The 23,243-nt window shown below is 42.7% G+C and overlaps 1 protein-coding gene across 3 annotated transcripts in view; it reads right to left on the bottom strand.

The window, feature by feature from the left end:
- pcdh17 (protocadherin 17) overlaps nt 1-18,561 on the bottom strand; it is a 57,810-nt gene extending 39,249 nt beyond the window's left edge. For 2 of the 3 annotated variants that reach the window (XM_061815085.1, XM_061815086.1), the window contains exons 1-2: nt 17,957-18,561; nt 14,413-17,216 (exon numbers count right to left, since the gene is read on the bottom strand). In XM_061815085.1, the coding sequence (XP_061671069.1) occupies nt 14,413-16,908 (2,496 nt within the window). In that variant the 5' untranslated portion in view covers nt 16,909-17,216; nt 17,957-18,561. The remainder of the gene's footprint in view (nt 1-14,412; nt 17,217-17,956) is intronic. The other variant, XM_061815087.1, reaches the window with a different exon arrangement.
- Between the last annotated feature and the right edge of the window lie 4,682 nt (nt 18,562-23,243).

The raw sequence follows: 23,243 nt of genomic DNA, 5'->3' as shown, positions 1-23,243 counted from the left end.
ACAAGTTTAAAAGCAATCAAAAGGGATGGGTGTAGATTTAGATGGAGAAGAACATACGAATGTGATTGTAGGGGTTTGTAAAAATTGTGTAATTATCTAACTGCACTCGTGAAAATTCATCACAGTAACACAAATACCGGTAACTGGTCTTGAACTGATAGCAGTGAAACATTCAGTGTCTCGCTTGCTAAGGTTTTTCATATGCACAGCTTGGCTCACAGTCAATAGCATATTTCAATCTCTGTGGTGGCTCCGTGTGAAAAAAAGAGCGTTTGAAGGTCAGAGCGGAAACCTCAATACTTTGAACTTTCCATACTTACGCTAACACGTTTAAAACTACGCAGAACACTCCATTCCTCCACAGGAATTACTCCGACAAAGCACTCATACAATATATCAATGGTTGGACATTGAAGGCAGAATGGATGTTTGAAATTGTTTGGCATTGAAATGATAACAGTGTGAAGTTTTGCAAAAAAATGATGAACTTTTTTAGCCATCCAGGGACTCATCCTCAGTGTGATATGACTCAACCTGAATCTGATCAGGATGGAAGGCTGTTAACAGAAATTGGTAGCCTTTGGTCTGGAACTGTAGCAACTTGAGCCAACACAAAGTACACAAAGCATTACATAAAAAACTGTTTCTTGCTAACGCGAGTCTGGGTCAATCTTAAACCTCCATCTCTTACAGGGATTTCTATTCTGTGTAACCCTTTCACTGCAGGGACATTTTTCCATTAATGGCTCAATACCAAGTTGGCAATGATTACACAATAAATGATGCGCAAATAAATGAACACCTACAACAAGTAATATCTTCTACGAAAACAGTGGCTCTTGGCCATTGTACTTCTCAAGGGTATGGGGGGAATTGAAGTTGTTTGCAGCTACAGTCGAGAACTGCAGAAGCGTGTTGCTCTAAATGACATGTGGTTTCTAGTGTCTGCAGCAAGGGCACGGGGGTCAGATGGATACTGAATACAGTGAGGCTTAGTAAGTGTAAAAAGCTGCACTCCATTCTCTATTCCCATTGAGGCCCTAAGACTGACCAAGCAGACAGAGGAACAATTGAGACAAATGGAACAAGCACATCAGACTGTTATTTCACTCTTGGGCTATGTTGCTGCATTTTGGTTATTTTCACCGTATACAGAAGTGTGTGAGTTCAAGACGTCGGAGGAATGGTCAGTGAGTAGAGTAAATGCTAACTACTTTTGTTTCTTCTGTTCTTTTACACAGGACTGAACTGTGATCGTTAATTCAAAGAAAAAGGTTAAACCTTCACCTACCATCTACTCTGCAGGCTATAATAATTTATTGTCTGCAGGAGCACTTTTGAAAGTGGATTCAAATCAAACCACAACATTGTCACTTAGCCAGAGCTTGTGTGTGTTCAGAGAGAGAGAGAGAGAGAGAGAGAGAGAGAGAGAGAGAGGTTGCTTCTACCAAGGGGGCCCTTGTTTATTCCTTTTGGAAAACTGTCAAAGTAGGCAAGCATGCCAAATCAGGGAGACTTGGTAAAGGATAAAACACAGAGAAATTGAGGTTAGCACAAATAAACCACGCCACATGTGTGCGTGTGTGTGTATGGGGGGGAGTGATGGGGATGGGGGATTAATAAACAAGAGGAGAGTAAAACAGCACAGTAAAAAGATGATAAAAGATTTACAGAAAACAAGAGGCGAGGGACACTAGGCACTAATTAGACTACATTGATTGCCTGACAATTCAGAGCAATTGTAAGTGATCAAATCTAATTAGTGGGTCGTACACATCTCAAATCAATCAATTGGTTTAAGTTTACTGAAAGTCGTCAGGGTCTTCTGTCTGCTGATCTTCCAAATAACCTCAGAACTGTCCAACCTGTCCCAAATGAGTTCACACCGATTTAATTAATGTTGCTGATAAAAGTGAATAGAAAAGCGTTTATTCATCCAGATGAAACCATCTTTGTCCTTGAGAATATTTAACTATACTAAAGTACCATACACATATGAATAACTTGTACAAGTATGTGTAGGACACAGTCAATGAAATTATATAATAATTGTCCTCATTTTGAAATTACTCTATTACTCTACTCTGTTACTGCATTGCTTGACTTTAGCATGTCCCATCAATACTGTTTATTTAGTAGTTTAAACTATTTTTGAAAAATTATGATGCTGTGTATTGTCTTTATCTGTGTGAATATAATTTCGCTTTGAACTTCACGTATTAGCAATTGAAGTAAGCTTGTTTCATACTACGCATAATAATATTTGAATTAAAAAAAAATATATATATATATTCGTTTGTTTTTTTAAGAAAAAATGGCTTTGAAAAAATAATAATATAAAAAACACAATATATATATATGTGACATTCAAGAAATCCTATATATAAGAAACTAAATCACAGAATGGAAAAATAAATGGCTTCAGCATGTGGTCCTGAGGCCTTCAAAATTGTATGCAAATTAAAGTTGACACAGTTTACCACGCGCTAACTGGCAAAACACCTCATCCATATGTTCAAAGATAAGGAGGTTATCCACAAGTCCACACGTGGGATGAATTTTATTTGTACGTATTTGTACCAACATTAATAGGGACATGACAACACATACTGCAGTAGACATTATTGCTGACTTCCTTCAAACCACACTTGCCGCAACATAAATAGTCCTTTAGATGGATACTCATGGGGAAAAATCTGACACTCTTTTTCTCTGATCAAAAATGACTACTTTGGTCACGTTTAAGCAAAATATATTTGTGCTTGGAAAGACAACATTATTGAACTGTTTTCATGGAAGTGCATCTATCCTTTGTAATAATGTTTGACATTTAATTTCAGAGACCAAATTACCTTTCAACTATATGAAAAGAAAACACTTGAGGGATAAACAGAATTAAGTCTTGGAGTTGGTCAACAAAGCCTGTCATTATTGTCTTGAGAATCAACTTCTGTAGAAATCATAAAATGCAGAAGACCTATGAGAGAATCCCCTTAAATTCGTGATTTTTCTCTGTACCACTCCCTCCAATTTACAGTATTTAGTACAAACACACACTCAAACAAAATATTAGAGGGGGTATTTTATGTTCCATGAAGAATCCAATTAGGGGCTAAACTGAATTCTGCATAAATCAAAATGGCTCAAAAGTGTCAACATAATATACAGTCTTTTTCATAATACTTTGTTTACTAGACATGACAAAACACGTTTGCATAATCTGATTTAACTCTATTGCATCTATTCACAAACTGAATAATCAATCACACAAATCTGCCAGGCAAAAAAAACAAAAACCTTGATCAACACATCCTCAATTTAACATTCGTATGCACCATGAAAATGAAAATAATCTGTTTCGGTATTGGGGGTATATCATGTTCTTTTAACTTAGTCTACCACTATGTCAACTGTTGCAGTACTATATTGTTGATCAAAAAAGATGTAACAATATTTAGATCTCTAGGTTTGGTTTTATTACAGTATTAAGCTCACTGTATGATTACTATTGCTGTATCATGGGAAAGCTCACGGGGCTGCAAAAAGACTATTTCAGGAAGGTTGACAGTAGAAGTGGGCGAAGTTTCCTACGTAGGAGAACCAAAACCCCTTTTTTTTCTTGCTTTTTAGTTATAGTATTGGAAATTAGATAATGCCTACAAGTAATCATTTCTTTCCTATCGTGCAAAAAAATTTGAGTCAAGTCAGAAACACTCTTAAAGGCAACAGCCAAGTAACAATAAATAAAACATTCATGAGAATCATAGCTACTTTTCCCCCCACTTAGCATTATTCCAAGACCATTATTATTTTTTAAACAGCCTCTGTAATGTTTTAATTTGAAATGTGGAAATTTCATTTGAAGAGAAGGAAGTATGTAAGTGTTCAAATGTGAAAATGTATTTTTGCAGTGATTGTATTTGTATGGTGTGTACCTATCATTTCATTTTTGGGACTGTAATTACTCCCTATGTCCCTCCCCCTGTAATTTTTCCTTCACCTGTGATCTTCAACTTTAGAAAACTCTAACTAAAAAACTGAAGAGAATTACTAATACAATAAGCTTAAATTCACTGGATCAGATCTTGGAAGGAAAGTGGTGGCCTGAGTCGTCTTTTGCGGCTTGCTGGTGGCAGCTGTCGCGGGCCAGGACGGGAGTTTGGCGAAGCGAAGGTTCTGTCGGGGCAGTGGGCCTGCGTTTGGCCGGGACAGAGGTTAGTACGCCTCTTCCAGATCGATTGTGAAGCGATGCTCAGACAGGCGTAGCGTCTATGCCATAGCCCTGGGGATAACTTGGGGCCCGGAGCTGTTACTGAAGTGTATTTGATCAATGTGTACTGCAATTCACATTAATTTCTTTTTGTTTGTTTTTTTTTTTTGGCTGTTGTTGTTTTTGTTTGTTTTTAATCGTGTGATCAACGTTTGTACCTTATGTGACTCAGTTACACCCAGCAAAGCGGCGTTTTCTCCAGATTAATCCTGCATCTCAAAGCAGCAATTCAAACGCATAGGCCAGCCAGCCCATCAGTTTATCTCTTGTGTTTTGCCTCTGCGGCCACAGGCCGATAAGAATACGTTGACAACAAATGTCTCTTTTGAGCTCCGTGCCTAGGAGGTCATAAACGACAGTGCATTCTGTGTATGAATGGCAATAAAACCAAAAGATGGCAGTAAATTGTACTGCATACAAGTTTTACAAGGCTGTACAGTTGCAACAAGAGAACTGATCATAAACTTTTCACAAGAAAAATAAGAAATTCTCTATTTTTTCGTGTGTACAGTACTGTAGTTTTCAAAAACTTCATTTTTAGTGACTTACAGTTTCTTTGGGAACAAAAACCATATAAAATATACTTTTGATTTCTATGTGGCGATGACTTATAATTTGCTGCAGCATGGTGTGCAACTCTGTTAGCACAGCTGCCTCACTGTTCTGAGGACCCGCGTTCAAATCCTGGCCCTGCCTCTTTGGAGTTTACACGTTCTCCCAGAGCCTGCATTACGTTTCTCCGGGTACTCCGATTTCCTCCTACAGCCCTAAACCTGCGTGTTAGGTTAACTGAATACTCTAAATTGCCCATAGGCAGGAACGTGAGTGTGATTTGTTGTTTGTATGTATGTGAGTGCGATTGGGTAGCGAACAGTTCGGGCTGTGAACTGCCTGTCATCCGAAGATAACCGGGATATCCTCCAACAAGCCCACAACCCTGATGAGGATAAGCAGTACAGAAAATGGATGGATGATGATTGATGCTACCTACCCAATGGATGCGAAAGAACGCTTCACCATGCGTCCTTTGCTTGAGTTTGCCCAGGTGACACATTTGGACACATTGAAAGTGAACCTGCTTCATCAGCGCTGTAAGCTCGCCAAGGGGCGGGACTTCCCCTCCACGAGGCACAGACAACATTACTTCCAGCAAAAGTTCAGCTGTCCTGGCTTCAAAGATGCGGATTTGCGAATTTCCGCATCATCCGCACCACGTCATCCGCTGCATTCCCACCGTCCCGCAGAGATTCACATCTCTCAGACTATACAATCACGCCACGTGAAACGGCCAAAGCACATCCAATGGGTACGTAGCGTTATACTACTTTAGTTATCCTTACACCCATGAATATGTCAATTTCATTAAAAGAGGGAAAGTGATGACCCCTCTAATCAATGTCTTTTATTTATGAGTACACAATGAAGTACCATTTTGTTTTAAATGTAAAATGGTAACCAGAACACAAGCCAAATGAGTTCATAGGAAAGTATTTCTGCATCAAATGGGAGCAGCAAAACAACACATCTTGTGTATACAGTAGTTATGAACACAATCTACAGCCGTGGCAGTTTAGCCCCAGGAGCAAATGAAAAGTGGTGCTTCTGGCGTATATACTTCCCAAACAAACTTGACATTTCAAACACAGCCATCAAACAGTTAAACTGAACATATTGACAGACAGTATTCAACCATTTGGTTTCGATAACAGCGACAAACAAGGCATGTTGCTGCTGATAAACTGAAAACAGTCCAAGAAGATTAATAGATGAAAAAGAAAAATGCTGCTTGACGCTTAATTGTTCAACTGCCCTTGTGAAAGAAGCAGTAACGGGCACAGCATGCAATCTTAGTGAAGACGCTACTAATCATTCTGCGCTTCCTCATCAATACTTAGTGCACCTTTGCCGTTAACTTAATTCTTGAGTCAGCACTGACCTTGCTTTACCCTCATTTGCACCATTGCTAACTCAGCCCAAAAAACACAGCTACTTTAGAAGGAGAAAACTTATCAAGATTTTCATGCATCAATGAAGCCATTTATGACCTAATAATGGACATATAAATAATATTTTAAAGGGCATTGCTTGGGATAAATTCAAAGACTGAAATTACCATCGATTCATTCATGACCTCTGAACTGTGAGGCAGATGTGCTAAGCGGTCGGCCACTATGCTGCATATTTAGCAGACATTATACACAAATTTAAAAACTTTAAGGGTCTGAGTTAAGTTCGACTTTCAATAATGAGTTTGAAGTAGTTGGCATGAACTGAATTGAAACGCTCCTATCCGTTTGTGGCACTTTCAAGCGGATTTCATTAACCGGTCGATATACCTGTCCACCCTCCATCTCCATTTTAGAGTGTGTATTTTGTATTAAAAATAATAAAAAGGGAGGTAAAACTTACCATGAAAAATATACATAGCACCTGACAAGTTTACAAGGAAAAGACAAATATTCCATTGGAATATACTGTAGGGGAGCCATTCGGCGGTAAAAGTATTTTCTCTTTCCCCCCAAAACCAAGGCCAGATCTCTGAGCACACGCACATTCCATCAATGCATGCAATGAGTTAGATACAGTAGGCACACATGTACCATTCCCATGGGTTTTTTTTTTTCTTCCTACTCTATAAAGAGACACGCATATTATGAACATCCCATAGACTACAAGATGTCCTGTTAATGTTCAAGGTGACCCATTCTCTATCTGTACTGGGTCAGTGGTGATGAGGTAACTCAGCTAATAGGAAATGCAGAAGACACCGTTACACTTCTGCTCTCTCAAAGAAGGTTCAAGGGGGCAATGCTTTGCTGTGCAAGCGTTAGCTGACCTGTTGTCCTCTGAGTCTTTTAAGTGGGGCTGGTGCATTAAGAATCTGTCAAACCAGCTTTTGCATTAATCACCAAGCCCATAGAAGAAACAATCAAGTACAATCTCTGTCTCTAAAGCCCAGAAACTAAATGCAATCCACGATAATACTCTTCAAACGTTTTTTCATTTAAAGACACTCACGCACGGGCTGCCTCGCTCATGATCGTCTCCCACCCTGGACACCCACACTACCACTTATGCCTCCCCACCTGGGAGTACATGGACTCAAGATGTCAGTGTGACACATTTCCAACAATGTGTGAGGGAGCTGCTTTTGCTCGCTAATCTGAACAGGAAAGGAGCGAGAGCTGCAATAAGGAAGAAAGAAAATAAAGATACAGCACTACACAATTCCATTCATCATCTCAGCAGTGTTGAGAGCGCATAAATAGGCAGAGATGTTCAGAGTTAACATTGAGTGAGTGTTTCTACTTTATTCATTAAGACTGTGTGCAGAGATCAATATGGCAGAGATATACACACTGTACAATTGAAATGATAAGATCATCATTATGAATTTGGTTCGGGTCATCAGTAACAAGCAATTGCAACGGTTATCAGCAATGACAAGTGCTGGGAGAGAAAAGGGATAAAGGTTGAAACAAGAGCTTGGAAACGAGAGAGATTGTTTCTTTATTTTCCTTTTAGTTCAAAGCTCAGATTAAAACAATAAAATGTTGCTTTGCACTACAAAATATAGAATAATCAATAGGAAATAGAACATACAAGGAATTGATTGCCATGTTAAAATGTCCTGAAAAGGAACTCTCCCGAAAACAACCCCAGTTTGAGGCTCACCGAGTTCATCAGAGTAATGCAGTAGAAAACAATGAGACACGTCGCATTTTCATACTCCATTAGGATTTGCCATCATTGCTTCAACCCCCGAAGAGCAGAAAAAGAAAAAAAAGTGTGTCAAATTCTGCCTGGACAACCACATTTAGCGGGCCTTTTGTTTTGGCAATAACATCGTGAGTGCCGACTAAGGTGGGTTTGTTTCCATAAACACAAAAGAGTCACCACAAAGCACAGTGGCTGCCTGTCCCTTTCAGACACACACAGCATTTTAGACGTGGGAGTAAAATTTCAAACTGGGCTCAATATGTAAGCAACAAACAGAGGAATCGGTGGGAAACATCCACAACACATAAACAGGAAAAATACTCTGGCCAATAAGATTGAGTCTAATAGTTTTATATGAGTGAAAATATCTCCTTTACAACTGTTTGTGTTTGATGTGCACTTTGCTGAAAATAGAGTAAATGTGCTGTTTTTCATGGTAAAGTAGATCCATTCAATCAATTCATCACAATACAGATGTAGCTGAAGACATGCTTCGAAATAAAAGACAAGGACAAGGACAGTGAGAGGGATAAATCATTTCCCTTCAACTAATGAGAGAGAAGGTGAGAACAGATCCACATAATTCCTTCTTCGAGCTGCATGGTGTTTCAGTAGCACATGTCTAGAGGGCAGAGTGTAGCTCTCTCACATTGGACCGATGCCAAAGCACTGCGGACTGAGATCCACTTTGTTTGACTTTGAAAGTGTTAGATTTACAGATCGCAGGACCAGCTACTGCCTGTTCAAAGACTACTTTGTCTGCCGAGTTGGCCTCCTGTGTGCTGGACATCTTATTGCCCAATTATTGTATGCTTAGCCCATCTAAAACCAGGCAGCTCCAACATCTCGCTGGAGAGGGATGGAAGAGTCCTCGAGGGGCAAGCGGCCCCTCCAATAGTCCATTCCAATTAGACCAGGTCAACAACCTTTTCGTAACAAAGAGCTATTTCTTGGGCACGGATTAAAGTGAAGTGCTACCAGTTGGAAACACACTTCTGAAATGACTAATTTGCTCAAATTAGCACTAACTAGGTTATTATTAATAATTGTTAACTCATTTATATGAAGACACTGATCATGTTAATGATTTCTCACAATAATTAGGAAAAAGACTATTTCTATAAATCTCTGCTAGTGTTTCCATGTTAAAAACCTTGCTCCTACAATACTTCTAAGAAAATCATAATATTTTTTAGATCACCTCATGTGGTCCTTGGGGGCAACCTAGTGCCTGAGGGCACCACTTTGGGGAGCCCTGAATTCGACATAATGGTAAGATTGGTCCTTCAAACCCCTGACAGTGATATCACTTGTGTGCTTATATACTGTTGCATGTCAACACACCTGGCAGCACAATTCAAGATTATTGCACAGTGAATGTTTTGCTCTCTTGATTTATGTGACCTTTATTGGTGTTATTGACTTCTTGGCTGACTTGTTCGAGCAAAATGCCAGCTGTGCGAGGGTAAATGCCTAAGGTCTAGATGGGGCATGAGCATTTTTCATTTGGTCACTTGTGGTATGAAATTGCAGAAATCGCAGGGGAAGAGGGGTTGTTTGTATTAAATAAAAAGTGAAATTCCGGTAGGTACAAAGTACAAGGACACATCTGTTGCAAGAGTACACTCTATGCACCAAAAAATGGGAAAATAATGGGACCTAAAAACAATTCATGGTATATTAGTATGGAGTCGTAAAATAAAAAACATAGTCACACTGAAACCAAATCTAAAGGGCCAAAGGTTATTGACTTGAAACTCTGGTGTCAATAAATTAGCTGCACAGCCCTGAAAATCCACTTCCCCTCCTCCACGGATACACTGCCAATGCAGTTATTATCACGGCAATGTCATCTCCAATAGGCTGCTTCCTTTTGAACTAAGCAAATTGATTTAATGTGTCCGGCCCATTTGCGTATCACAGAGACCAACTTGTGTTCTCATATCCTGTCTGTTTCTTGACACTTGTAAAACACAAAGTGTCTTTGTTCTCAACCTGCCAGATCAGGCGCTCTTTCATTTGAAATTAAAATACAAAATGAATGCATGGTGAGACCAACCTCTCGACAGAGGACAAACTTTCATTCACGCTAAAGATTCACTGATCATGTTTCATTAAAATCGCTAGTCTTTGGATTGTTGGAATTGCAACAAAAATCATTTTTTAGTGTAAATACAACTGAAATATAGTGTATTCCTATTATAATGTGTAAAGGAACCAACAAGTCATTAGACTATATTTATCTTGAAGTTGCAATGTAATGTATTCCAGTAACATTCGTCGAAATATATATCTCATGACTTGACATGTTAGTAAATACAGTTTATGACCATAACAATCAAAACAAATGAATCTTGACACAATGGCATATTCGGTGTGAACAATTCAATTATGGTCAAAATTATATTCACGAAACTGAGCTTAATGTACATATTTTGGTACTTGGATATGCAGTTATCTGGGGAAATAAAATCACTGTCAGACCTAATTCCTTTATTCACCTTGATTTGTTTTCTTTGAGGTTGAGATATGCATCTTTACAAAAGCTTATTAGGCAGATGTAGACACTACGTTGAAGAGAATGTGTAAATATGAATGCGATCAATGTTGTCCGTGGGTGTGCAAAACAGCTGTGAGGTAAAGTAAACACATCACGTGTCTGTTTCTCACTGCTGTACTTAAAGTAGCCCCCTAAGCTGCACTGAAAACAGGTTTGCTTGGTGCTGTGACTTAAAAACATCCAATAATCATAAAGAATACACAAAACATGAAATGAAAAAAGCTTTGTTTTTTTTTTTTTTTTTTTTTAAACAGAGACAATTAAAAACCTGTCCCCAAAGAAAAAATTGACAACCTTACATCTATCATGAGGGGTTTCCCAATAGTGAGAAAACAGAAATGAAGCAGTTTCACCACACTAGCCCTGTGGTTATGAACAAATAAACTGTGGGAGTACACAAGTGACTTTGAAACAGCTGCCAAGTCTGTTCTAAAAGTGTGCTTAGTTTTCCCAGGTAAAACACAGCCACCCCCACCCACCCCACACACCCTCCCCCCACCCTTCTATTCTATCCCATCCCACCAGAGGCTCCAGAGGAGAATGGCTATCTTAAGATGAAGGGCGAAAGAAAAATTAAATAAAGAGTGTTTTTTTTCTAATCCATTGCCTCAGTGGTCTCTCAAGTGTGGGAGCAATTTCAATATAATATATGGCAGAGGATGTGATAAGACACAGCCCTGTTATGCACATCAGTGTGTTTGCGTGCTCGAGTGTGTGTGCCTTTCTCAGAGGAAGGGTGTTTCAAGGTTTGGACAAATGCAAGATTGTCACGCTCATAAAAGAGAAGAGGCTCTGGCTCGAAAGGACTAAATCCTATGCTTGGAATACACAATGAAATTACACCCACCCACCCACACACATAAATCTGCCTGAATTATGCAGACTGAGACCATTCCTGGAAGAATTCATTTTAAACATCTACTCTCGCAACATTGTTGGTATGCATGCACATAACCAAAACAAATAAAAAAGGGCTAAACAATATCTAAAATTCACATAGCTCATATCATTATATTCTGACGTCTTTATGTCTTTTTAAGGTGTTATGGCTACAACTCATTTGAGGAAAGAAAAGGTTTAATCATTATGTTTACGATTCAAATTAGATGGAGTGGATTGTAAATATTGTTTGACATTCATAGATTCACATGCTGCTGATGGTGTGACGATTGTCAGTACATTTAACCTTTGAGAAGACCCTTCCAAAATAGCAGGGGATACGAGCCCCTTTTATCTTTGAAGAACTTACTTAAACTCACAGCAGAACGCTGCCATCTAAACCTAGTGTTTATTGCCTCAGTGTGGCAGGTGTCACGTTCTCCCACTTGGCCTTTTTACCACCTACACCCCATTTCCATTCAATCAAAGTCTTTCGTCTAGGCAAATGCCTCTTCGACTAAAATAGCAATTAATGCAAACAAGTGACGTGATAATTTATCGACAACTGAACAAAATCTCTAAAAGCTTGGAGGAAATAAGTGAAGCCTCCCCAAAGAGTCAGCAAATGTTTGAGGTTAACATTGAGAAAGAAATTGTGAAATCTGTATTGGAGAGCATAATTGCTGACTCTTGAGTCACAAGAATCCTTCTGAGCGAGCATTGAGGAATTTTTCAACAGATTGGTTTTAACCTTCATCCTGGATTAAGTAATTCCCTTCAACACTTTAAGCAGTATTAGGCATCATTACTGTGTGTATCATTCATCTACTTATCCTAGAAATTCTCATTGCAAATAAAACGAAGCTCTCCACAGGGCTGGCTACTGGCACAATGGTGACAATGATAAGGCCGCCCAAGTCCTGCTGATGTGTTTGTGTTATTCCTCTCTAATGCAAACCATTTTATAGCTTTAAAATATCACGAGAGACCGCAAGCAATGTCACGAGTTCACTGCAGACTTGCAGGCTGATTGTAGACATGCAGGTGCATCTGAACGCAGCCACACTAAGTTGCTATTGTGAAATCAAATGAGCAGCCGATATGCTCTTCCGCTTCATAAATGTCTTTTTTCTATTTAGCCTGTTCTTCACTGTGTACTGTAGTGACAGATGGGCTGATGGGCCTGAGGATCGATGAGGGAGGATTTATTTCTTTGTTTCTCCTGACATCTTTCTCCATTGCCACTCTGCTCTGACTCAGGTTACTTACTGTCCACATAAAGGCAGACCAGTGACAGCGTGGAGATGAAAATAATATCCTTCTGTACAGCTTCTGAAGAAACTTAATGCCTCTCGGCGTCTCCCTCTACATTGGTTTCTCTTGAATAATACAATAGAGCACCCTACGTGGCTCACACTTTCAGGGGACCCACTTAAAACAAGATACCACGGAGTGCTTTGGAACTGCTCCTACCAGTTTTCCCTATGACAGTCGGAAGACAGACGAGAAATGAGAGCTCACAATCGATGCGCAGAAGTCTTCTGCAGTATAATTCATCAACACTAAAATAGAAAAGACGCAGCCAGAAATGACATTGCCCCTCTGATGAGGAAGTCCGACTAACGCTTATTGTGCTGACCTTTGCCCTTTGCAGCTGGCTCATAATAGAAGCACGTATGTGATTGAGAACAACAGACAGTGGCTTTCCTTCCTGGTGGGAACACATCACATTTAATCACAATCATCGGCCCGGAAATGTCCAGCTCATATTGGGGGGGACAAATGGCAACAAACAGCTTAACTACTCTAACAGACTAATGGGACTGGTGGATTGGACACCGCAGAAATAAATAAATACTAACAAAAATCAACTTGAGCTAACATAGAGCGAGTTGGACCCATTTCGTGTAGAAAAGCTGGAGAATACATCACAGGTTGTCCATTTCTAGTCAAAATGTGTTATAAATTGATAACTACAACAACTCTCAACATACAGCATGACAATATGAAACAAGGAAAAGTAAATATCAAAAGAAAGACTCGATCTGCTAGAAATGACCATTGGACTAGCATTGCGTAGCGTTGCAGGTTCTAATCCTCGTCTGACACGACAGACTTTTAATGAGCTTAAGAACAAAGACACAGAGAAGTTAGCACATTAGAGACTTAAATTCCTAAATACGCCTTACAAAGATACTTAAAGTAGCTGTAAAAATATGTTCAATCGGCTAATCTCATGGTGCTTAAATCGAACTAATAATTCTAAATCTTATGGATGTCGACAAATGGAAATTACAATATAGGGAAAATGTTGTAATTTGATTTTATTAAATGGGATGACGGCAATCGGGATGACCTTTTAAGGACAATATCATATGTGTCATGATATAAACTGTATACTGGCTTTCTCTGGCCCGAAAACATGCTGCTTAGGTTATCTGAAAAGTCTAAATTGTCCAATTGGTGTGAACATGAGAGTGAATGATGTCTTGCCTGAAGTCAAATGGAAAGGCTGAATTATCCTCAATCCTAATGAGGATAAACTGTATCAAAAATGGATTTATATCTTGGCAGATTAATAATTGAACTCAAATTATGTAGAATTTAAAAATGTAAAGATGAGAATGTAGATTTTAGTAACAAATTATGAATTGTAGAAAAAAATGATTTTAAAAGCTCATCATAACTTATTTCAAATGTAAATAATTTGTGTGGATGTCACTAGATCTTCTGTGAGAGAGGACAGGAATATTTAATTTTTCTAATTCTAATTAGATTAAATAATTCTAATTCTTTCTAATTACTGTCTTGCTGCCTTTGGTACTTAAGCTTTCACGTTACAAAAATAATATATATATATATATATATATATATATATATATATATACATATATATATGTGTTGACAAGACGTGGATGCTTTATGAAGGTAGGCAAGTGGGAATGGACATAACAGTGTAGGAGAGTAGGGCAATTCCCCTTACCTGTATGATGGACATGCGGTTAGTAGGTGTGTCTGTAATGCTGGTGACTGGGCCTGTGAAGCTGGTGTGGCATCCCACGTGGCCTTGGGGCACGCTGAGGTTATTGGAAGTGGGTTTAAGGTACATGACCTCTGATCTTGGTGAGCTGAGTGGCAGGCGTGTCTGGTAGTCAAAGTACATGGGAGAAGTGGCCAAGGAAGGACTGCTTACCACATTCATCACATTCATGGCATCCCGCTCCTCCACCTCGCTCTGCACCAACATGATGTCATTCTTGTTAATCTTCTTTTTCTTGCCTTTCCCCAGCTGCGGATGGGAATATTCTGCAATTCGACAGTTATAGGTTCGTATCTCCTTGTTTTCCCTCTTGCACTTGACCGCTATGATGACCATGGCAGCCAGAAGCATGATTGATATTATACTGAGAGTTACAATGAGAGGCAGTGACATGTCCCAGTTCTGATTGTCATCGACATGCAGCAGTCCATCAGCAGGATGTCCATTGGAGGCTTTAATGATAAGCCTAGCAGCAGCAGTGAGGGTTGGCTTGCCATGATCTGACACACGGATGATCAGTTCAACAGTGGGATTTACATTGTCCCAGAAAGGGTGGGCTGTTCGCACTTCGCCAGTCACTGGATCTATATCAAAAAGGTGCTCTTCGTTCCCATCTGAGATCTCATACGTGAGCCTCCCACTCTCGCCATAGTCATTGTCCACTGCTCTCAAAGTGGTCACAATGTAGCCAACACCAACGTTGCGTGGTACATGGATTTCAGCAGTATCATTTTGCAGAAGGGGTAGAACAATGACCGGTATGTTATCATTGACATCCAGAACGCTGATGCGCACTGTAGCGTTGCTCTCCAAGTGTGGTGAGCCTGCATCTCGGGCAAGAACCTTGAAATCAAAATATTTGATTTGCTCATAGTTGAATGACCTTACTGCATATATGGCTCCATTGGCGGCATTCACATTTACATAAGTATTGACATCACCTCCACTCACATTGGAGTTAATAATGCTGTAGTACACCGTGCCGTTCTGGCCTAAATCTGGGTCATGGGCAAGAACTGACCCCAAGAACTCCCCTGGAATATTGTTTTCTGGTATCTGGAGGAGGTAAACTGACTTGGTAAAGCGGGGGACATTGTCATTCTCATCCAAAATCTTTACAGAGAAGGATTTGGTGGAATTTAGAGGCGGGAGACCATTGTCTTTGGCCACAATGGTGACATTATACTCATCTTGTGACTCTCTGTCCAGTGGCCTGTCTGTCACCACCGTGTAGAAGTTATCGTAGTTCTCCTCTAGTTTGAAAGGGACATTACCCAGCACTCTGCATTGAAGCTGCCCATTCCTGCCAGAGTCCTTGTCTGTGACACGAACCAGTGCAATAACAGTGCCTGGTGGTGCTGCTTCGCTGATGGCTCCCTGTCTTACGGACACAAAGCCAATAGAGGGCCAGTTATCATTCCTGTCTAGCACTTTAACAGTCACTTTACAATGGCCTGGGATCGGATTGGGTCCGAGGTCCTTTGCCTGGACGTCAATCTCAATAACAGGGCTCTCCTCATAGTCTATTTCACCCTGAATCTTTATGACCCCTGTTCTGGAATTTATTGAGAACAGCTCCCGGATTCTCTCTGGGGCATAGCCACTAAAAGAATAGACTACTTGTCCATTGTTGCCCTCATCAGGATCTGTGGCATTTAAATCGATCAGGACTTTACCAGGAGGTGCATTTTCAGGAATTTCAACAACATAAGAGGGCTGGTCAAATACAGGGCTGTTGTCATTTGAATCAATAACTTTAACATTTATTTGCATGGTGCCTGACCTTGGATATTCCCCACCATCAGTGGCTGACAATATGAGAGTGTGATGACTTCTTTCTTCCCGGTCCAGTGGTCTTTGAATCACCAATTCTGGGAACTTGGTCCCATCCCCGCGAGATTTTACTTCCAAAGAAAAAAGATTGTAGTCATCGCGTGTTATCTGGTAGGTTTTCAGGCCATTTTCCCCTGCATCTGGATCATGTGCGCTCGTCAAAGGAAAGCGCGTCCCTGGAACTGCATTTTCAGATATGTCAATATCAATCTGATCTGAAGGGAAAATGGGCGAGTTGTCATTAATGTCTTGGATGTCTATTTTAATCATGCAGATTTCTTTGTCGTTAGCGAACACTTCCATTGAGAGCTGGCACTTTGGGTTTCTCTTACACAATGTCTCTCTGTCAATGCGCTGCTTTGTAAAGAGTAGTCCACTCTGGGGGTCAACGTCGATGAGATGGGGTGCTGAATTCTCCAACACCCTGAAGTTAGCTTTCTTTCCCTGCCCTCCCTGCCCATTCTGTTCCAGTCCAAGTCTGGCATCTTTCGCAATGTTGCCAATTACTGTTCCTGGTCCTTGTTCCTCCGGAACAGAGTAGTTCAAGTTTTTCAATGTCAGGGCTTCAGCCCATAAGAAGAGGAAAAATAAACTAGAAAGATACATCCCAACTCTGTAGTAGTGGCAAAAAGCTGTGTTGTCTCTGTGCTGCCTTTAACCTGTTGATATTTTATTAGATTTGGATAGTATTACTTGAGATCAAATGAAGAGTCCTGTTCAACATGTGAGGTCTTGGCATTTGTCTTGGTGGGATGTGTCTGATGTGTTCCGTTGCGCTCCTTTTCAGCCTCTCCCAGCAATCGGTGGTGCTGAACACCTAATTCGTATTCCGCGGCGCACTCAGACTCATCTGAGCAATAAACATGACCCACTCTCCAAATTGAAAACTCATTGTGGACAAAAATTGATACCACCTAGAAGAAAGCACAAAATATATATTATGAGAATGTCAGTTAGTCAGAGGAATGCAGACAAAAAACATTGGAAATTCTTTTTGGCAGAAATAAGATCCACCATGGAGCCAAAATTGCAACAGGGCTCATATGCAATTCAGCTCCACAATTATGGGAGGAGCTTCCAAGTAGTTAACCTTGGGAAAACGCTGCACAGTTCTGATCCACTGATAAATAATGACTCCCCTTGAATGTCATTCACTACCTAAATTATGATTAATTTAACATTTACAAAGCATCTTAGAATAAGTCGCTAAACCTTTAAACCCTACCTGGCTATTAATTTATGCTGAGATTGAAAAAAAAAGAATGAAAGATAACTAATGATCTGGTGACTATGAGGACATACAAGAGTAGATCGCCGATTATGACTGCTGTTTGAATAAGTGAGTACAAAATGAGCCTCTTACACGCATTAACAAATCCGCATAATCTGGATATTTAAAATGAGCCTCATAAAAAAATCACACCCCCCCCCCCCGCCAAAAAAAAAAAAAACGAGCTCCCAGCCATCAGCAGAACCGTGTAATTCTCTCCACTGGTGCTCTGTCTTTCTCTGCAAGACTCAATCGTAAAAGCTGTTGCATCCTCATGCTGCTTTAGAATAGCATTGATAATACACCCAGAGAACACACTCACGTACGGAAACGCGCACAGGCACAGATATTTCAACAGTGAGAGGAAAATATAGGTGAACTTACCTATGTGATTTCAATTAATAATCCAGAAATATTGTAAAAATATAAAGATCCAAAGTCTGTTCCCAAATGGGCTGGGGTGAGTTTAACACCCTTAAATGAGAAGTGAAATGTGTATCCCTGTTTTTTTTTTTTGTTTGTTTTTTTTTTTGTAGGCTACAATACACCGCAATGTAAATAAATAAATTAAGCGGCTTCAGAAAAGTCTGACTGTAATGTCAATGAGCTGAAGTCCTCTGTGCTGTGTGATTAAGATGCAGAGGCTCGCCTTCTGCTAACAGTGAGTCACACGTGTTAGAAAAAGAATGGTCATCCAGATGCCCGGCAAGGTAGGATCCAAAGTGGACGTTTTGAAGGGGCGACCGCTCACAAGGTTCTCGCCGCTCCGAATCAGCAGCGGCGGCGCCGTAGTGTCCTTGCCCGGTGTCCTCATCCGAAGTGCCGTAGGGCGGAGAGGCAACAGTTCGTCTGCATTCTGCATCAAAACTCAATGTGCCGTTAGGAGAGAACAGGTGAGTTGTGGGCTGTGCAAAGCACGCTCTTTCAAAGTGTGTTGTGGACGTTTGGTAGGGTCCTGAGTAGGAGAGCGCTTCAGAGGACAGACTGAACTCCGTGCGCCAACACGCCGCATTAAAAACATTGTCTGCTCTCACCGGGGAGCCAATCGCTTTGAGGAGGTGGGGAAAAGAGGAGGGATTCAAACGCAAGCACAAGCCCAGACTACAAACGACGGGCGGCTCGTTGGCCACCCGCACTTCATGTTATTTTTCAAAAAAGAAAAACGCACTCTTCGCCGGTCGCCCCACTTCATTGTTGTCACCATCCAGGAAAGCAGCAGATGTGTGTGCGTGTGCGTGTGTGTGTGTGTGTGTGTGTGTGTGTGCGTGTGTGTGTGCCATCAAAAGAAAATGTCCGTTAAGTCGTTACACATCTCATTTCAATGCCCTATAATACATTTAGTAAAGAAAGTGTATAATTTAAAAAAAAAAAAAATCATTTCAATGGGTTAGTTCAGGAACAAATCCCCAATGGAGATTGTCCTTTTTCAGTAGTCGTGTGTTAATGTATCTGTTTCGTTAACAATCAATGCAAAGAAAATACTTGAAATCATAGATGGAAAAATTATGGGAGATGCAACAACTGTATCGGTAATTCTAAAGTGACCATGGATGAGTGAGTTTACCTTCGTGAAATGTTATTTCTTTCACCACAGCTCGTGATGGCAATGAAAGGCATTGAATCTTTTGAGCTGTTCATTTTCGCGTTATGCCAGCTTTCATCTATCCATCAATCCTCTGGAAGTGAACATCCACCAACCAGTCAAAGGAAATGAAAAAAAGAAAAAGAAAGAAAGAGAACGACTGCTCTTACAAACATGTCCTGTGGTAATGGTAAGAATGCATTGGCATATGTGATATCCATCACATAGGTGATGAAAAACAACGATACAAACCAGTCATTTTGCCTCAAATTACCTTGGACCTTTAATAATAGTAATCAGTCCTATTTACTTTAGTGGTGAGTAGAGATGAGAATTATTATTTTTTATTTTTTTCCTGCAAACATCTCAATGCAGCTTTGAAATCATTTCATACATTTAAGCAACTGATTATTAAATAGAATCCTACTTGTGGAAAAAAAAAAATTACAAATTAAGGGTATGCCAGAAGTTTTTGAGGTACGAGTGAGCGATAGCTGTGTCATAACATACTTTACTCAAGAAAAGCGCGATCAAAAACCAAACGGATAAAGGACTGTGAATGCCTACCATAAATATGAATCATTCAAAGCTTAGCTTCAAAAAGAGTTATTAGTTGGGATTCTATAACATCACATTGTCAGTAATGTTTGGACAAGAATGTCATGATCCTGCCGCTCCAGCCCGGGCGGTTGCGGGTGCCCGCGCGGTTGCGCTGATTGGGAAGCGCACACCTGCGCCTCATGCGGGCTGATTATCCTGTGTATTTATATGACCCCGATGACGACTGGTCCGGGCCAGATCGTTGAGGTTCATGTCCCGTTCCAGCACTCTAGTATCCCTGATCGTCAACCCGTGTGTACCGACCTTCGCCTGTTCTCCGAGCGACCCCGTAAGCCTGACTCCTTTGAGACTTCTGCCTGCCTTGATCAATCTCCCGTGTACCGACTCCTACCTGCCCACTCACCTGCTCTCTTCGCTCGACGTCCCAACTACCGCTGCTGCACCTGACTGCCTGCCCGATCCCCGACCACGGAATAATAAACGTTTCTCCCCGAACTACCTTGCATCTTCTGAGCCTTGCATTTGGGTCCTACTCCCGTTCCGATGGGTCGTGACAGAACGATCTGGCCAACACAGGACCCAGCAGGAAAGACCCGGCGTCGCCGGGACCGACGCAAGGTAGACCGTCTGCCGGAGGACCAAGCCTGTCCGATCCGGGTAGGCTCCTTGACCTCCTCCGCTTCCGTGTCTTACGCTCCGCCAGCGAGCTATGAATACGTCCCAACCACGACCCGTCTGGCTCCTCATATTGTTCTAGACTCTGACTTTTCGGAGTATGAGGAGGACCTTGATTTGTATGACCAGCTGCCTGAGTACGACTCCGATGATTTTGATTATGAATCTCTTTGCCCGGTCTTTCATCCCAGTCAGTTTGTTTCACCTCCCCGCGTGTCCAGCACCCGAGCGTCTTCGCCCGGTAGGTCCGAGTACACTAACCAGTTTGTGGGAACCTTCTTGGCCATCTACCCGGGATTTCCACGTGGCAGCCGGTGGAGACGCCCCGGCCGGGCGCTCCCTTGTGCCTCCCGCTGCGCGGTGACTAAGACACCGTCCTCCCACTCCTCGCCGGCAACGGCGAAACCGACAGACCCGCAGCTGGTGGCGAAGCTTGCAGCCCAGAGGGAGGAGGAGCCGCCAAATCACGAGGTGTTCTGCCGCGAAATGCAGACGCAGATAGAGCGGCAGAGCGCCGAATTGGCGGCTCTCACGGCCCAGGTCTGGCAAGGACTGGCGAACCAGCCGAGCTACGCTGACGTCGCAACGGCGACGGACTCGCTCCTGACGCAGATTCACGCTGCAGTGGGAACGGACCCGCCACCTCACCAAGTGCACATTGCAGTGGAAACGCACCCGCCACCTCGCCAAGCGCACGTAGCTGTGGAAACAGATCCGCCTCGCCATTCCCACGTTGAGGTTTTGGCTGTTCCAAGCAGAGCTCACACGGCAGTTGGAACTGACCCGCTCCCGAGACACGCCCACGTGTCAGTTTCGACTGACTCTCTGCCGACTCTCGTTCACGTCGCCCTGGAAACTGATCTGCCACCGCGCCACGCCCACGTTGCTGTTTCAATGAATGCACTGCAGGCTCACCTGGCGGTGGGGACCTACCCGATGCCGCCTCACGTTGCTGTCCAGGGAGTGGCGACGTCTCCGCAGCCGCTTCTCGTCCGTGCCCTGGAGTGCCAGTGGCGAGCGCTCCCCGTTCCTGCTTCATCGGCGACCGGCCCGCGCTTGCTCCCCGTTCCTACTTCGTCGGCGACCGGCCCGCGGTCGCTCCCCGTTCCTGCTTCGTCGGCGACCGGCCCGCGGTCGCTCCCCGTTCCTGCTCTGTCGGCGACCGGTCCGCGGTCGCTCCCCATTCCTGCTTCGTCGGCGACCGGCCCGCGGTCGTCCCGTGTTCCTGCTCCGTCGGCGATGGGCACGTCCATATGTTCCTGTCCAGGAGGTGGCGATGGTGCCACCACCTTCTCACGTTGCTGTCCAAGAGGAGGTAGCACTGACGCCGCCTTCTCACTTTCCTGTCCAAGAGGAGGTGGCGCTGACGCCGCCTTCTCACGTTCCTGTCCAGGAGGAGGTGGCGCTGACGCGGCCTTCTCACGTTCCTGTCCAGGAGGAGGTGGCGCTGACGCGGCCTTCTCACGTTCCCATCCAAGAGGAGGTGGTGATGCCGCCTTCTCACGTTCCTGTCCAGGAGGTGGCGACAGTTCCCCAGCCTCCTCACGTTCCCGTCCTGGAGGAAGAGGTGGTGATGCCGCCTTCTCACGTTCCTGTCCAGGAGGTGGAGATGGTTCCCCAGCCGCCTCACGTTGCCGTCCAGGAGGAGGTCGCAACGTCGCGGCCGCCTTCTCACGTTCCTGTCCAGGAGTACCAGCGGCGACCGGCCCGCAGCCGTCCCACGCCCCTGTCTCGACGGCGACAGGAGCTGGGGAGTTCTGTGGAGCCACCCCGGAGCTGGAGAGACTTCGGGATGGCTGTGATGGTGGCGGTCATGGTTCTGGTCCTTCTCTCCATCATCCTCGTCGCTCCTGATGGCTCCCAGCCGCTTCATGACCTGGCCTCATTGGTGACCAATCCACGGCTGCCTCCTGACCAAGCCTTGGTGGCGACCAGTCCTCCACTGCCTGGAAGCTCAGCTCGCGGCCCGCCGCCGGAGATCACTCGTCAGACTCCGTCATTCCCGTCTGAAGAACCATCCGCGGCTGGCGGCCCGGAACTCCAGGGGGCCTTTGTTTACGCACTTATGTCACCCATAGGCCTCCAAGTATTCAGACTCCGTGTCATTCCACCCGAAGAGCCAGCCGAATATTCAACATTAATTACAGCCAGGGGTTCAAATCTTATGGAAGTATTCCTCCGTCTTCCCAATCAACTGATACTGCTGTTTCTTCATCAGATGAGAATAAATACGAGAAATCGGCGCTGAGTGTCTGGCATAAATGGTGTCCCACATAAACACGTCACATCTGCGCACTTAGGTCATGTGACTCGTGAAAATGGCAGCGCCCCTGAACATTCACAATTGTCGATAAAAATCTTCTCAAAACACTATTAAATGAGAGAGGATTTAACATCAAATAGGGTAAATATTTCATGACCTATTGGATACACTGTTCATGAAAAGCACAGGATTTCCCCTTTAACTAACTACTATAGGAGGATGTTGTATTTTTCCAAAGTAAACATTTGCCATGGTTTATGCACACCCTCTTTAATTTTGGTGGCATGACAACATAACAATGATAGCAAACATTTTTTTCGATAACTCCAAAAGTTTATGAGTATTGAGCAGGTGGATGATTGATTTCAACGTTGCTGTCAAAGCAGTCATGTCTTGCAGATTGAGAGAAAAATAGGTCCTCGCACATGCACGGAGGACCCCGTCTGGTGTACAATCAAATAGTTCTTATTTGCCATATGATTGTTGGTCAAGTCCACACTTGATGCACACCGGCCCTCAAATGGAGAATTGGAAAATGTTCTTGAGCTCTGGTTGGGAGTGATGTTGTCAGTGAAAGAGGGACGGACACA

The sequence above is a fragment of the Syngnathoides biaculeatus genome, chromosome 3, assembly GCF_019802595.1.
Source record: "Syngnathoides biaculeatus isolate LvHL_M chromosome 3, ASM1980259v1, whole genome shotgun sequence".
Taxonomy (NCBI): domain Eukaryota; kingdom Metazoa; phylum Chordata; class Actinopteri; order Syngnathiformes; family Syngnathidae; genus Syngnathoides; species Syngnathoides biaculeatus.
Note: the sequence above shows the minus strand (reverse complement) of the source record. Positions and strands in the feature narration are given on the sequence as shown.